General features: G+C 42.9%; 1 protein-coding gene across 2 annotated transcripts in view; it reads left to right on the top strand.

The window, feature by feature from the left end:
• The window catches only part of LOC120560198 (regulator of G-protein signaling 3-like), a 43,475-nt gene extending 40,075 nt beyond the window's left edge, over positions 1 to 3,400 (top strand). For both annotated transcript variants that reach the window (XM_039802457.1, XM_039802456.1), the window contains exons 24-27: positions 1,519 to 1,617; positions 1,715 to 1,776; positions 2,169 to 2,335; positions 2,430 to 3,400. In XM_039802457.1, the coding sequence (XP_039658391.1) occupies positions 1,519 to 1,617; positions 1,715 to 1,776; positions 2,169 to 2,335; positions 2,430 to 2,663 (562 nt within the window). In that variant the 3' untranslated portion in view covers positions 2,664 to 3,400. The remainder of the gene's footprint in view (positions 1 to 1,518; positions 1,618 to 1,714; positions 1,777 to 2,168; positions 2,336 to 2,429) is intronic.
• Positions 3,401 to 14,247: the final 10,847 nt, after the last annotated feature.

The raw sequence follows: 14,247 nt of genomic DNA, 5'->3' as shown, positions 1-14,247 counted from the left end.
AATCTTCAACTTTATCACTAAGGCTTGTTTGGATATAATATATAGTTCTGTTAAATCTTATCATATACGTCTGGAAGATTTTATTAATAAAGGTAGTCTATCCGGTTTCCATACACTGTGCGACAACAGGCCAAAATTATAATTCAATTGGCAGCAACTCCCGAGCGTCTGAGAGGTTTTTGCTTTTTCTCCGCCAGTCGTCATGATTCGGCATGTTTCGATGAACCGCAAGGGTCATTAACATACTGATCAGCATTCACGAGGTGCTTTACATTGACTATTTATGGTTCAAAATGGGCATGTACAGGGCGGGATAAGAGGCTGATCCACGTACGCACACTTGTAGTCAATCTGTGATTTATAAAGGGAACATTGCTTACAGGTGTGCGTACACGGTTTTATAAATCTGACTTTTTTTCGGCGTATGCCATTTTGGGCTTACGTACACTTATAGTAAGGATCCTACGCACAGTTTTATAAATGAGACCCCAGCTCTTCTGAGGTCGTTAAAGTCAGCTGACCAGCTCCTCTGAGGTCATTTATGTCAGCTGACCAGCTCCTCTGAGGTCGTTAAGGTCAGCTGACCAGCTCCTCTGAGGTCGTTAAGGTCAGCTGACCAGCTCTTCCTTGTTGTCCCTAAAACGTGGCTAAAAAATAGGGGAGATGGAGCATTCTCAGTCGTGGCCCCTGCCTCTGCCTCTGCATGTCAGATTGGCCCCCAGCCTTCACATCTTTAAATCATGACTTAAAACTCACTCTTATTCATTGGCCTTTAAACCTGCTTGAGAGTGGTAATCTGCATTTTCATTTTTGTTAAATGTTTGTTTTGTGACTGGTGTGTCTAAAATATGTCCTAAATCATGTCAATGTCCAGCATTTTGGTCAACCTGGTTGTTTTAAATGTGCTTTACAAATAAAGTTGGATTGGATTGGATGAACTGAACACTGGGCTGGTGGTCCTGCCGAGGTCACGGAGGAAGTAAACACATAACACAATATGTCTGTGCTGAAATATTTGGGTTCATGAATTTGGGTTAAGCACACATGTTTACAGCACCTGCAAATTTCCATTATATTACATTACATTACATGTCATTTAGCTGACGCTTTTATCCAAAGGGACTTCCAATTAAATGCTTTCAACCCTGAAGGTGCAAACTCCAGACAGCCAGTAGTAAGTGATATAGTAAGTGAAAGTATAATAGTGATAGATGTTGTAACAAGGCAGGTCTGATCGGTTCTATCAGGGAATGATTATAAAGATTTACAAAGAACATGTTTATATCATTTCCTCTCTAACTGGGAGGTTTTGGGACTGATTGGTGGGATTGTTGAGAACCAAGTACACACGGAGATACACTGGTAAGAGTCACTGGTGGTGAAGCCATAAACTAGAAGGTCTGGGTACGTTGAAAGGTCTTCGTAGTGCAGACCTCAGAGCCAATCAATGAATCAGAAGTTGTGTTTTTGTTTGTCTGTACTTCCTGTCGCTCTGACTCTTCATCGTCGCCTCTTCAGAGCCGCTGACGTCCGGAGCCGACTGCTGTTTCTACGGAGATCCAAGAACAGTACCGGTGTCCATGGTAACAGTTTGGAGAAAGCTCTGAGAAACAACAGGTAGGAACACTGTTGTACTGATGAGTTCAGCTGGGTCCAACAGGTTCCTGCTGGTTCCAGTGTGTCTGAGGTGAGGCATTTGTTTTGTGTGTTTCAGACCATCCACGAGGGAGGTGCTCAGGTGGGCGGAGAGTTTGGAGGCTCTGCTGACCAATCAGTGTAAGATAAACCACTTCCTGTTTGTCTCTGTAGGACCAGGGGTGCATTCAGACCCGACAAAACTGTTATTTAAACAGAAATGGGTGCGTAGAACACCATGCTGTGTGTGATTGACTAACAAACCTCAAAGCTTGTTGCACAGTTTTACAACACTAGACACTTTTTGATGCTTTTATATCAATTTTTTTTATGTTTTTTTATATGTTTTTTTAGATGCTTGCAGTGCTTTTGAGTCTTTTTTCCACTGTAATGATACTGTAATACTACAACACTACTACAGGAAACATGCAGCCAAACAGTGCACAGTGTTTAGAGAAGCAAGCCCCCGCCTGTGTGATGACAGTCTGTCTCTATTGGTTGAACAGTCTACTTGCTCTCTTCCCATTGGTCAGATGGTCTGGCGGTGTTCCGGCACTTCTTGAGGTCAGAGTTCAGCGAGGAGAACCTGGACTTCTGGTTGGCTACGGAGACATTCAAGAGGACACACCCCCTCAGCAAGATGGCCGCGAGAGCCGCAAAAATCTATGATGAGTTCATTTCTACCAATGCAGCAAGACAGGTATCTGTCTGTCTGTCTGTCTGTCTTGCTTGCTGGCTGGCTGTCTGTCTGTCTGTCTGATATGTCATGTGACCCCGCTGCTGTCTGTCTCCAGGTCAACGTGGACTCTTCTGTTAAAGAATCGACCAATCAGGGCCTGCGTCTGGGCGTTAACGTCGCCTCCTTCCAGCTTGCCCAGGATCAGATTTTCAGCCTGATGGAGAGCGACAGCTACCCACGATTCCTCAGGTCCCGCCTCTACGCCCAGCTGGCCAACCAGGGCTCACAGACAGCCACACAGTCGGCCGATCAAAGCGCAGCTGTGTCTGTAGCTGTCGGCCAATCATAAAGGAGGAGGAGATACAGGCTGACCATCCAGTCATCTATTTAGACGATAAAAGAAACTATCGAGTTGCATTATGGGAAATGTAGGATACAGTGTTTTTGGCTAAATGACTGCTCAGATTTAGATATTTCTTTTTTATACGTCTCTCACAAAAACATTTACTTTATAGTTTTAAATCAACACATTAAATCATTTTAGGATTCTTGAATAATCAATTCATAAAACTCCTCTTTATCCCACCAAAAGTTTGTTTGGGTTTTACTCACATAAAATGTTTGTCATACAAAACTGTCAGATTTTAAGTAAGCTTCATGTGGAGTAAATCTAAATCAGAATATTAGTAAGTATCAGCCAGACATGTTCTGACGTTGGTATCATTTATCACTTCCCACAGGTCCATTTATAAGTCTTTGCTAACTAGACTGTTGTTGAGAGCTGAAGTTAGCTACATTAGCATCGTCTTGCAGGGTTCCCTCTGGGTCTTAAAAGTATTTAAACATTCTTAAAATTCTTTCGTAGGATTAAGTAAATCAATTAATGTGATGAATAAATATGTTGGGTGGGAAACGTTTTAATGTACTTAATTTTGTATTTTTTTTACATAAATAACAGATTTCTTTTTAAAATGTTTAGTGGAACTTTAACCTGAAGTTAGTGGCGTTGATGTGTTTGATTAAAGAAGAAGAATCTGACTGTTGTTGCTGTAACACAAGATTAATAAAAGGTGTAAGTGAACCTGTTGGGATGGACTCTTGCAGAATGACATGTATGAACTCTAGTTTTCAGAGCATCGTGACTATGGCTGGCTTTAAATTATCCATGTTCCTACTTAAATGGATTATCATTTTAAAGGTGCACTATGAGTTCCTGCATGGTTTCAGTGCAATTTAATTTTCTAATCAAATGGTAGTCATCTCTCCTTGATCCGCTAGCTGCCTGCCCCCTGAACACACTGTGAAAAACTGTTAGTGTGCATGCACATTATGGGGGGAGACAACAACCCTCACCCCCTCCCCCAACTATCTTGTCGAAGATAGGTTGGAACGTGGTTTGTTGTATTTTGGTGTACAGCCTGTGCCTCTAGTGTTTGTTTGACGTTTCCGACCCTTTTATTGTCTGCTGAGACCGGGCTTTGTCACGGTGTGTTCAGGGGGGAGGCAGCTAGCGGATCAAGGAGAGATGACTACCATTTGAGACTAAAATGAAATCACGCTGAAATCATTTAGGAACTCATAGTGCACCTTTAATGATCCAATATCGATTCATAAAATTCAGAATGGATCTTCGTTGTATTTTATGAAACTACACTGGAAAAAAGGTCACTTTAAAAAAACAATGAATACAAAGTGTTTTTTGCTTGAAATAAACAATCTGCCGATGGAACAAGTGGAAATTCATAAAAAAAAAAAATCCATCTTTTACCAGAAACACGAGGAAGAATAACATTTTTACACACTTTTTTGACATTTTTTGATGTCAAAAAAGCTTGTTTCAAGACTTCAAGACTCTGCGTCCTATCTTACACCCGGCGCAGCACGAAGCCCGACCCAAGTGTCTTTGCTAGTTTAAGACCGACGCTGTTCTGGTCGAGAAATGTAAATGTGAATTTAAGTATTCTGAGCCTGTTTTGTTAGGCTGTTGTGCATCATTGTTGGTGCGAGAGCGTTGCCTAGTGGCGGAAATGGGTAGTGCATTTTGTGATGTTACTGTTAACTAGTGGATGAGTTTAGTTCCCACACGTGTCATGGTGAAATACTGCTGTACGGCTGTTCTATACATGTCGGATCCTTGGAGTAGCACGTCCGTAAGTGTTCTTTTGGTTGTTGTATGCAGATATCATAATTAACACTTATGTGATAATATAATAGTTATTAAGCGTTAACGTAGCTCATTCTTTTTCCGTGTGTAAGTTATGCTAGCGCTAGCTGCGTGTGTATGCACAGGCTAATATGTGCGTGAATGAAAATGTGAAAGGAATATTTGGCTATTTAGTAATTATATTTTTGTTTGTATTCCTTAGTTTTACAAAAAAGAAAACCGCTTGGAGTGAACTCTTCAATAAATCTCCAACTTAAGAAGATGTCAAACCAGCTTCATTCATTTTCCTTGTTCGCTATCTGCCTAAGCATTGTTAGGACACAACTGCTAGGACAGAATAGACGCGGTTGTCAGTTTCCCACCCAGCGCCCACATCATTTAAACAGCAAATGCACCTGCGCCCATTTGTGGCCCATGGGTGTGCTGGTCTTACAGGGAGGTGTGTTCAGGTGCATTCTGGGTGTGCTGGTCTGACAGGGAGGTGTGTTTAGGTACATTCAGGGAGTATTGCTATCTTGAGGCAGCAAAAAGTGATCGTGCCATTGACCAACAAAAATAAAGTCAATTCTGTCTGGTCCATTAAAGTCAAGAACACACAGACAATAAAATGCTTTAGGAAATTTTACGAATTAAATTTGGCGGTATGGATCTGTTCAGAGTCCCCTGATCTTTCATGAGCACCATGGGTTCTGGGCTGACGTGGGTTGTGTTACTTCCGGTGTTCCCGTGTTACAAACGCCAGTTTGCTGCTCCAGTAAAAACTTACTCAACTCTGCTTTACTGTTTAAATTAGCGGCTATTTGCCTGGATTGCATTTGAATTACAATTGTTCTACTCAAAACACTTATACTTCGCTTCTCTTACAGCGACTGCCTCGCTGATCTTACTGATCTTACAGTTGCTAAAACGCTGTTAGCTACTTTAGCTTAGCCATTAGCAATGGCTAAATCCTCTCCCTCTCCTGCTCTCTCTTGCTCTGTGTGTCAAATGTTTAGCTAATCCTCTGCTTCCTTTAGTGATAAAGATACATGTAATAAATGTAGTATATTCGCTGCTCTGGAGGCAAGGCTTAGTGAATTTGAGGCACGGCTCCTCACCATGGAATCAGAATCATATGCTTCCGTAGCTAGCCAGCGCCATGTAGCTCATGCGGGCCACCATACTGTAGCTTTTCTACATAGCAATAGTTTATTTGATGACTTTCAATCAGGATTTAGAAAGCATCATAGCACAGAGACGGCACTGGTGAAAATTAAACGACCTTCTAACTGCTGCAGATAACGGACTTGTCTCCATTCTTGTTCTACTAGATCTTAGTGCTGCATTTGACACTATTGACCATACAATCCTGTTACAGAGATTGGAACACTTAGTTGGCATTAAAGGAATCGCTCTAAGCTGGTTTAAGTCCTATTTCTCTGATCGATCTCAATTTGTTAATGTTAATGATAAATCCTCCAAGTACAATAAAGTTAGCTGTGGCGTTCCACAAGGCTCAGTGCTTGGACCTATTCTATTCTCCTTATATATGCTTCCTCTTGGTAATATTATTAGGAAACACTCAATTAACTTTCACTGTTATGCGGATGACACCCAATCATACTTGTCAATCAAACCAGACAAAACCAGTCAGCTAGCTAAACTTCAAGCGTGCATTAAAGATATAAAATCATGGATGACCTATAATTTCCTGATGTTAAACTCTAACAAAACTGAAGTTATTGTGCTAGGCCCTAAACACCTCCGAACCTCATTACCTAAAGACATAACTACTCTGGACGGTATTGCCCTGGCCTCTAGCACTACTATCAGAAACATAGGAGTTATTTTTTATCAGGATATATCCTTTAAAGCCCATCTAAAACAAACCTCAAGAACAGCCTTTTTTCATCTTTGTAACATTGCCAAAATTAGGAATATCCTGTCTCAAAACGATGCTGAAAAACTAGTCCATGCATTCGTTACTTCCAGGCTGGACTACTGTAATTCCCTACTGTCATGTAGCTCAAATAAGTCCCTTAAGACTCTCCAGCTGATCAAGAATGCTGCAGCGCGTGTTCTCACAAGAACTAAGAGAAAAGATCATAGTGTTAGCTTCTCTGCACTGGCTTCCTGTCAAATCCAGGATTGAATTTAAAATCCTTCTCCTGACCTACAAAGCTCTAAATGGTCTAGCACCATCATATCTAGAAGAGCTCCTAATACCCTATTGTCCCACTAGAGCACTGCGCTCCCAGAATGCAGAGTTACTTGTGGCACCTAGAGTCTCTAAAAGCAGAATGGGAGCCAGAGCCTTCAGTTATCAGGCTCCTCTCCTATGGAACCAGCTCCCAATCTGGGTTTGGGGGGCAGAAACTGTCACCACATTCAAGAATGAACTTAAAACTCTCCTATTTGATAAAGCTTATAGTTAGGGAGTGAGGAATTGCAGTGTCCACCTAACTGGCCCACCTGCTTCTCTTCATAATTGTTAGATTAATAACATATAACAAAAGTAGAGGGAGGCAGGCCAGCAAAGCCAGATCTGGCAGGGGAGAGTTCCAAGCCCGAAAAAGCTACCTCTCCTTATGACCTGTCTCTCTTAGTTACGCTGCGTTATAGTTCTAGACTGCCGGGGGACTTCCTTCCTTTGACACACTGAGCTGCTCTCCCTCTCCCTTTCTATTACCATTTGTGTGTATCCCATCCCAGAAATGCTTGTTATTAATCCTAGCTTCTGGGGAGTTTACTCCCCGCAGTCCTTATGTTTTTTCCACCCAGCGTATTTCCTTGGAGAACGTTGGCACCAAGATCCTGGTTGCAGCTGTCGCCGTGGTCCTGCTGCACTCCCTGCTGAGCTCAGCGGTGCCCTGCAATGTCATCCTGCGTCCTGCTAAACCCTGCTGCTTCCTGCTACGTCCATCCATGCTCTGCTGGGCCACGCTACATCCTGTAACGTCCTGCAGCGCACTGATATGACATGAACTACTACGACTACCATTTGAAGTCACTTTTCCATTATTAATGTGACTATTATCGTCACCGTTCATCACAGCCCCAAACGGCACCGTCAGACACCGCCTACCAAGAGCCTGGGTCTGTCCCAGGTTTCTTCCTGTTAGAATATATTTGTGAGAGTAAGAGTAACAGGTTTGTAGAGTTCATGATGCTGATCTTGTTGCCTTGTTTCCCAGGGTTATGAGAGGCCATCTGGTTTTACAGTGATTTAACTTTATAAAGGGAGTCTGAGATTATTGCCTGAGAAAAAAAAAGGTTTTCTCTGATCAGGGGGAGAACGAGGCAACAATGGTCAGTGTTTTGCAAGCGTGTGACCTGGCTCTCAGGAAACTCCTTAGTTTGTAGGAGATTAAAAACATACAGGTGTTCGGACCCAACAATAGCGACTTCTCTCTGTTGCGCTGAGAACTCAGGGTCATGTCTTCATACGATGTGTTACATATCGTTAGCCGGCTGCAGCCAGAAGACCGGGACTACGTCCAATTGATAACAGCACCACGAATGAAGCAGAGGAAATGGATAAAAAGTGAGGGTTCTGGGTTAGCCGACATCAGATGCTGGGGGAAACTCTGTCTGTCTGCTAGGTTTTAGCGATAGGCTGTTTTGTCTTAAAGTAATCTGATCTGTACGCATACGCTTTTGTATTTTACAATATCATTCACTAAAGCTTGTTATTAACTTTAACTGGACGAATCTTGAGTCTTAATTTGAATCCTGAGTCTTTTCTTCTGATCTACCAGTAAATGAACACTCTTCAGTGACCATAGAATTGAAGTCAGATTAAGTCTGGCCTTTTTAGGGCCAGACCGGTCATCGGTCACATTTTAGAACTAAATCCTACATTCCCAAGAGGGAGTTTTTCCTCACCACTGTCGCACTGTTTGCTCTTGAGGGAATTACTGTAATTGTTGGAATTGTTGGGGCTTTGTAAATTATAGAGTGTGGTCTAGACCTATTCTATCTGTAAAGTGTCTCGAGATAACTTGTGTTATGATTTGATACTATAAATAAAATTGAATTGAATTGAATTGAAAAAGCAGAGAGTCTGAGGACAGCAGCAGCATTAGGGGACACTCACAGTTTAAGACTGGGAGAACTAACTATTCCCCCATATGAACAGAGCAGCAACGATGACATAGAAGCAAATGCCACGTTATACACAACAAGTAGCGGTGTGAATCCTCACCGATCTCCAGATTTGATTACGATTAAAATATCAGTGATTTGAGACTATGGGCCCTATTTTAATGATCTGAAACGCAAGTATGAAACGCAAAACGCAAGTAGCTTTGTGGGCGGATCTCGGGCGCTGTTGCTATTTTACCGGCAGGATAAATGACTCTTGCGCCCGACGCAAATCTAAAATGGGTTGGTCTGAAGTAGCTAGGTTTGGTTTGGGCATAACGTGCAATAAACCAATCAGAGCGTCATCTCACATTCCCTTTAAGAGCAGGGCGCTTGTTCCGTGGCGGATTGCTATTATGACGGCGGATTTGCCTGGCGCACGCCAGCGGGAGCTGCCGATGCGAGATGCGGCAAAGTAATAAATGCCGTCTTGGCCGGTTGGCGATGTTGCTGCGGCCTCTCGGGCGCATCTCCTCAAGTCTGGAGAGGATTGCTGCAGCAATGGAGCGTGGGCCTCCAAACGCACCACCTGCTCCTGTTGTGCCCCTTCCTCCCCCCCCCCCCCACTCCATCTCCGTCCACCCGCTCCACCAGGAGCACATCGCGCATTACTCCCGGACCAGATTCCGCCGGAGTGTCCAATCCCGCCGTAGTTCAACATCACGTCTCCTTAAGTACTCTAATATTTCCTCATTTATGTCATCAACACATCCTTTTTGAGGACTGTAAGTGCCTCCTGATCTATCCAAACACATGAAGCGCATTTTCAGTAATATTTTTCTTTGTAATTATGTATGGTTTTCGAAAATGGGAACTGCTGTAGATGAGAAAAGTGTATGCGCGTTGTGCACACGCTACATTATGGCCAAGCATGCGCCCCTAAAATAGCATCTGAATAACGCGCTTCTGACTTTAGACTAGCACCACTGACTTTAGACTAGCGCCACTGACTTTAGACCAGGTTTTTCCTGGTCAGTGGCGGAATTGTTTTCTGAAACTGCAGAATAGCACAAAGTAACATTTGCGCCGGAGCACGCCTCCTCTTTTCGCTGAACCGCCCCCGGGAGCGCAAATACATTCCCTATTTTACCGACGTGCGTCTGTGGAGGGAAAAGTCCGCTGTGCGTCGGGTGCAAAATAGGAATGATACACGCGTCGGTGTACAAAGGCAATTGCGCTGAGTGCAAGATAGGGCCCTATATCTTGATGCATCACGATGCGTCAAATAAAGTTTTTCTATTGAAGCCATGTAGGATATTTAATATGGAGGAAATATTTATTCATAATTCAATTTGAAAGTCCAAAGAGAAAACAAAGCGAGATCAAATTAAAAATATTATTTATTTTTTCAGTGGTTATGAGGATATGAGAGAGAAATAAGCATTTTAGAATGTCCCGGCTGCAGATGAGGGAAACTGTGTCCTTCCTGAGCGACTGATCATCCGTTTTTTGCCCTCCTTTACATAAATATACATTAATATGGCTATGAAATAGATCATAAAATACATAAAAGAGGCAATACATATGAACATAGGCATTAGTCATTATAGTTCAATAGCCTAAATACATATGTTTTTACTTTTATTTATTTCCGGGGACTTTTATTCGGTCTATTTATATGCACATTATATTCAAAGGAAGTTTTGTTATCTCACAGACTTTGACTAAAAGCAACTAGCAAGCCTGCCTGACATCAGTGCATCATAGCATATCACTATTTGCAAAGAAAATAAAATATGAATAAATCACGAGCGCAGCAGATTCCCAGCTCAACTAGAGCGGGTATCGCAAGCTCTGCAGACGGACCAGAGTCAGTCAGCACCGGGGAGCGAACCGCGGGGACCGAGGTCACAGTGCTGGTGGCTAGCTGCTAGCTAGCTGCAGTAGCTAACATTAGAATATTAGACCCAGTACCGGAGGTCTGATCCCCATGATCTGATCCCGAACCGCCGGTGACTCTCTGCAAGTTTAACGGCACCAGAACAGAAAGTTTGCTGAGATTGGTAACGGTGGCGTAACGGTAATGTTACAGCCATTGTGTGTTGGCCATCAACGTTTGTAAAACTGCCCACACGGTTAATTTATCGCATAAAAAAGTCTGAGAAGTGAATTTAGTGGTGAAAAAGCAGATGGAAATTGTAAAACGTTTCCAGTTGTTTGATGCTACTGCAAACTCCTGATATAGATTATAGAATTGATTGCTTTTTTATAATTTCCATCTGCTTTTTCACCACTAAATTCACTTCTCAGACTTTTTTATGCGATAAATTAACTGTGTAGAGTTTGAATATGGGCAGTTTTACAAACGTTGATGGCCAACTGCACATTTCCTCCGATGTCGTCAGAAGCTTCAGTCTGACGGGACAGCCAGCTGGTGGCGGCCGGGATCGCCTCCCTGCTGGCCGGCCAGAGATGCTCACAGACACCGCTGACAGCTGGAAGTCTGAAAAAGTACACGGGCTGTACAAAAGGCCGTCAATCAGGAGTGATTGTTGTGAGTAGGCTACATGTTGGAGAACAGCGCAGACATACACCTCACACCGCGCGCACCACCCAGAGAAAAAAGTGAGAGAAAGAAAAAGGAGAGGTCGCAGTTCAGACGATGACGATCCGGTTGAGATTGTGTGTGTGTGCGTCCTCGAGATCTGACTACACACAAACACACGTAGCAGAGCTACCCACACCCATGTTTCTACTGTTGCTTAATTAAATATAACATCAAAAGAGAGAAGTTGTCTAGTTGTGTTCTAATCTAGTCCTCACTAACACGGGCCCAATTATAGTAACTACATGAAAACTTCACTGTTGTTGCATGAAATGTCGTTTGTGTTTAGCCTACATCATCATTTTCTATCATGTGAAACAAGAGGCCAAGCCTGGCCAAGGTGGTGAATCTGCAGACGCTTAACAGTGCTCCTCAGCAGTCAGCTCCCCCTGCTGTTCATAAGGTGCCTCTGCACCCCTTTCATTTCAGACCCTCCCACCAGCCTTTGGGCCACGCATCCTCATTTACATTGACATGTGTCAAGTCCAAATGACAAGGCAATGTTAAATGGAAATTCAAAAGCCAAATATTAAATCCAAATTAAAAGCCAATGTTAAATTCAAATTCAAAAGCCAAATATTAAATCCAAATTAAAAGCCAATGTTAAATTCAAATTCAAAAGCCAAATATTAAATTCAAAAGCCAAAGCCAAATGGAAAATTTAAAAAAAAATAATATTTTTAATTTGATCCCTCTTTGTTTTCTCTTTGGACTTTCAATTTGAATTATGAATCAATATTTCCTCCATAATTTAATACATAGCTGTTCAAGCTTCAAAAACAAAACATTCTGCATGGCTCTAATACTAAATAAATTGGACACATAAAACAACACTGAGCACATGGCACTACCTAAATGAGCAAAACATAACAGAATATGCAAACAGAAACGATGTTAGGGCCACGTTAAATTGTAAACAGAAATAATCGATTGTGGCCCGGTCAATTATTGATGCAGCATCATCATGTCCACGATTCGATGCATTAAGTATTTGATTAAATTCAACACCTCTAACGACAAGGTGGAGCAGGGGAGGAGGTGGGTAGCACGATGCGAGCAGCAAGCAGATGGAGCAAAATAAAGCTTCAAGCAGTTAGAGCACTAAAACAGCGAGCAATTAGAAGCAAACTAATGCTGCAAGCGGTTAGGAGCAACTAAAACAGCAATCAGTTAGGAGCAAACTGAAGCAGCTTTAAGTAAGGCGCACTGTTTGAGCATAGCCTATTAGCAGTGAGGGGAGTTGACCAGCTGATGCGCTGATGCAGATTAGCTGATGAGACCATGTTGTTGGCCAATAGCGTTTAGCGGCATCTTGACTAGTTGGCCTGCCAGAACTGACGCTGACGCTCAATTTCTGTCAGGTTCATTAAAGTCAAGAACACACTAGGCTCGTTCGAGATGAGCCAGATCTGCGCAGAATCGATCACCGGCGATCGGCGCCCAATGCATGCCGGTTAGATTTGTGTCCGACTTGATCCTGACTTGCTCTGACGTCATGCACACGTGGGCAACGATAATCTCACGATAAAATGTTATCAGAACCCTATATCAGCTCCTACACAGTCTCCAGTTGTTTTTATTATGACAAAGTAGCTGTCAAAATTCTCTACATGCGATCTGTTGCTGATTTTAATTAACAACAGATTGTAGATGATCTGTAATCTGAACAGATTTAGTCTCTCTGACTTCTAAACATCACTATCAGCCTCACAACATGTGTTCTGTAAGGAATAAGCTTTTAAATCAGACAAATCGCAGTTAAAATCCCTCCGATTCAAAATCAATAAAAAGTTTATATAAAACATCAATCATCATGTTGAGTCGATTCTGAACCAATCAGCTGTTCAATCAGCTGAGAGGCCAGCGTTTCCCAGCATGCCCTGGGTCCGCCTGCGTCCGCCTGGCTCTTGCAGTCGGTGAAAAGCAACTGCGCTACCTGCGTCTCAGAACTGCGGCCGCCTTGGTCTCGTGAGATTATCGTTGCCCACGTGTGCATGACGTCAGAGCAAGTCGGGATCAAGTCGGACACAAATCTAACCGGCATGCATTGGGCGCCGATCGCCGGTGATTGATTCTGCGCAGATCTGGCTCATCTCGAACGAGCCTAATAAAATGCTTTAGGAAATTTTATTAAGAATAAAATTTGGCAGTATGGCTCTGTTCAGAGGAGTCCCCTGACCTTGCATGAGCACCATGAAAAAGCAGAGAGTCAGAGGACAGCAGCAGCAGCAGCATTAGGGGTCTTACACACAGTGTAAGACTGGGAGAGCTAAATTATTCCCCCCAAACCAACCATACCAGGCAATCCTCTTGTGATAAAACTAAAACAAGAGGATGAAATTAAGTAGCCTTTAGCAAAGGTAGAAGTACCAAAATGACAACCCTACTGAAGTAAAAGTAAAAAGTACCTCATTTTAAATGAACTCAAAGTATCAAAAGCAAACGTACTTGCATAACGATTTATTCTCTTAATGTCTGTATTCCAATAATCGAAAAACAGTATGGGCCGTGGCATTGCAAGTAAGTCAGTTTCAGGTTAATTTAATTGTGCTTACCATCCTTGGCCCAGTTTACATTCAGACTCACAATTCTGGTTATCTATCAGGGTGATCTGCATGAAGCTCGATTTTGCATTATTTCCCACGGGACAGTGAATGCTGCACACATTTATCTAGCGAGAACACACAGGCTTGGACAACAAGTACGTGGCTTCACAGCAGAGGAGGACCGGGAGTGTTTTTTAAGATAAATATATGGGTTGTATATTAACCCTATGTAAACAGATGCTTCACATATGACCGAGCAGAGTATCGGGAGCAGCAGCAGTAACCGGAGCAGTGGTAGTACCGGGAGCGGTACGCACCTGGCCAATAAATGCCATTGAAGGGCGGGTCTTGGCATGGCCATAGTGGGATTCGTAATATCGCGAGTGGCACCGCGAGCTGGACGGCTGCTGGTGTAGGCCCTGCCGACTGCAAACGTGTGATGGCCAGGAAGACGTTTAGCAGGGGGAAAAACTGATCAGAGAATGCAATGAAAATGTAACGGAACGTTGTAGAAATGTAATGGAGTAAAAAGTACAGATAATTGCTGCAAAACGTA

The sequence above is a fragment of the Perca fluviatilis genome, chromosome 6, assembly GCF_010015445.1.
Source record: "Perca fluviatilis chromosome 6, GENO_Pfluv_1.0, whole genome shotgun sequence".
Lineage (NCBI taxonomy): Eukaryota > Metazoa > Chordata > Actinopteri > Perciformes > Percidae > Perca > Perca fluviatilis.
Note: the sequence above shows the minus strand (reverse complement) of the source record. Positions and strands in the feature narration are given on the sequence as shown.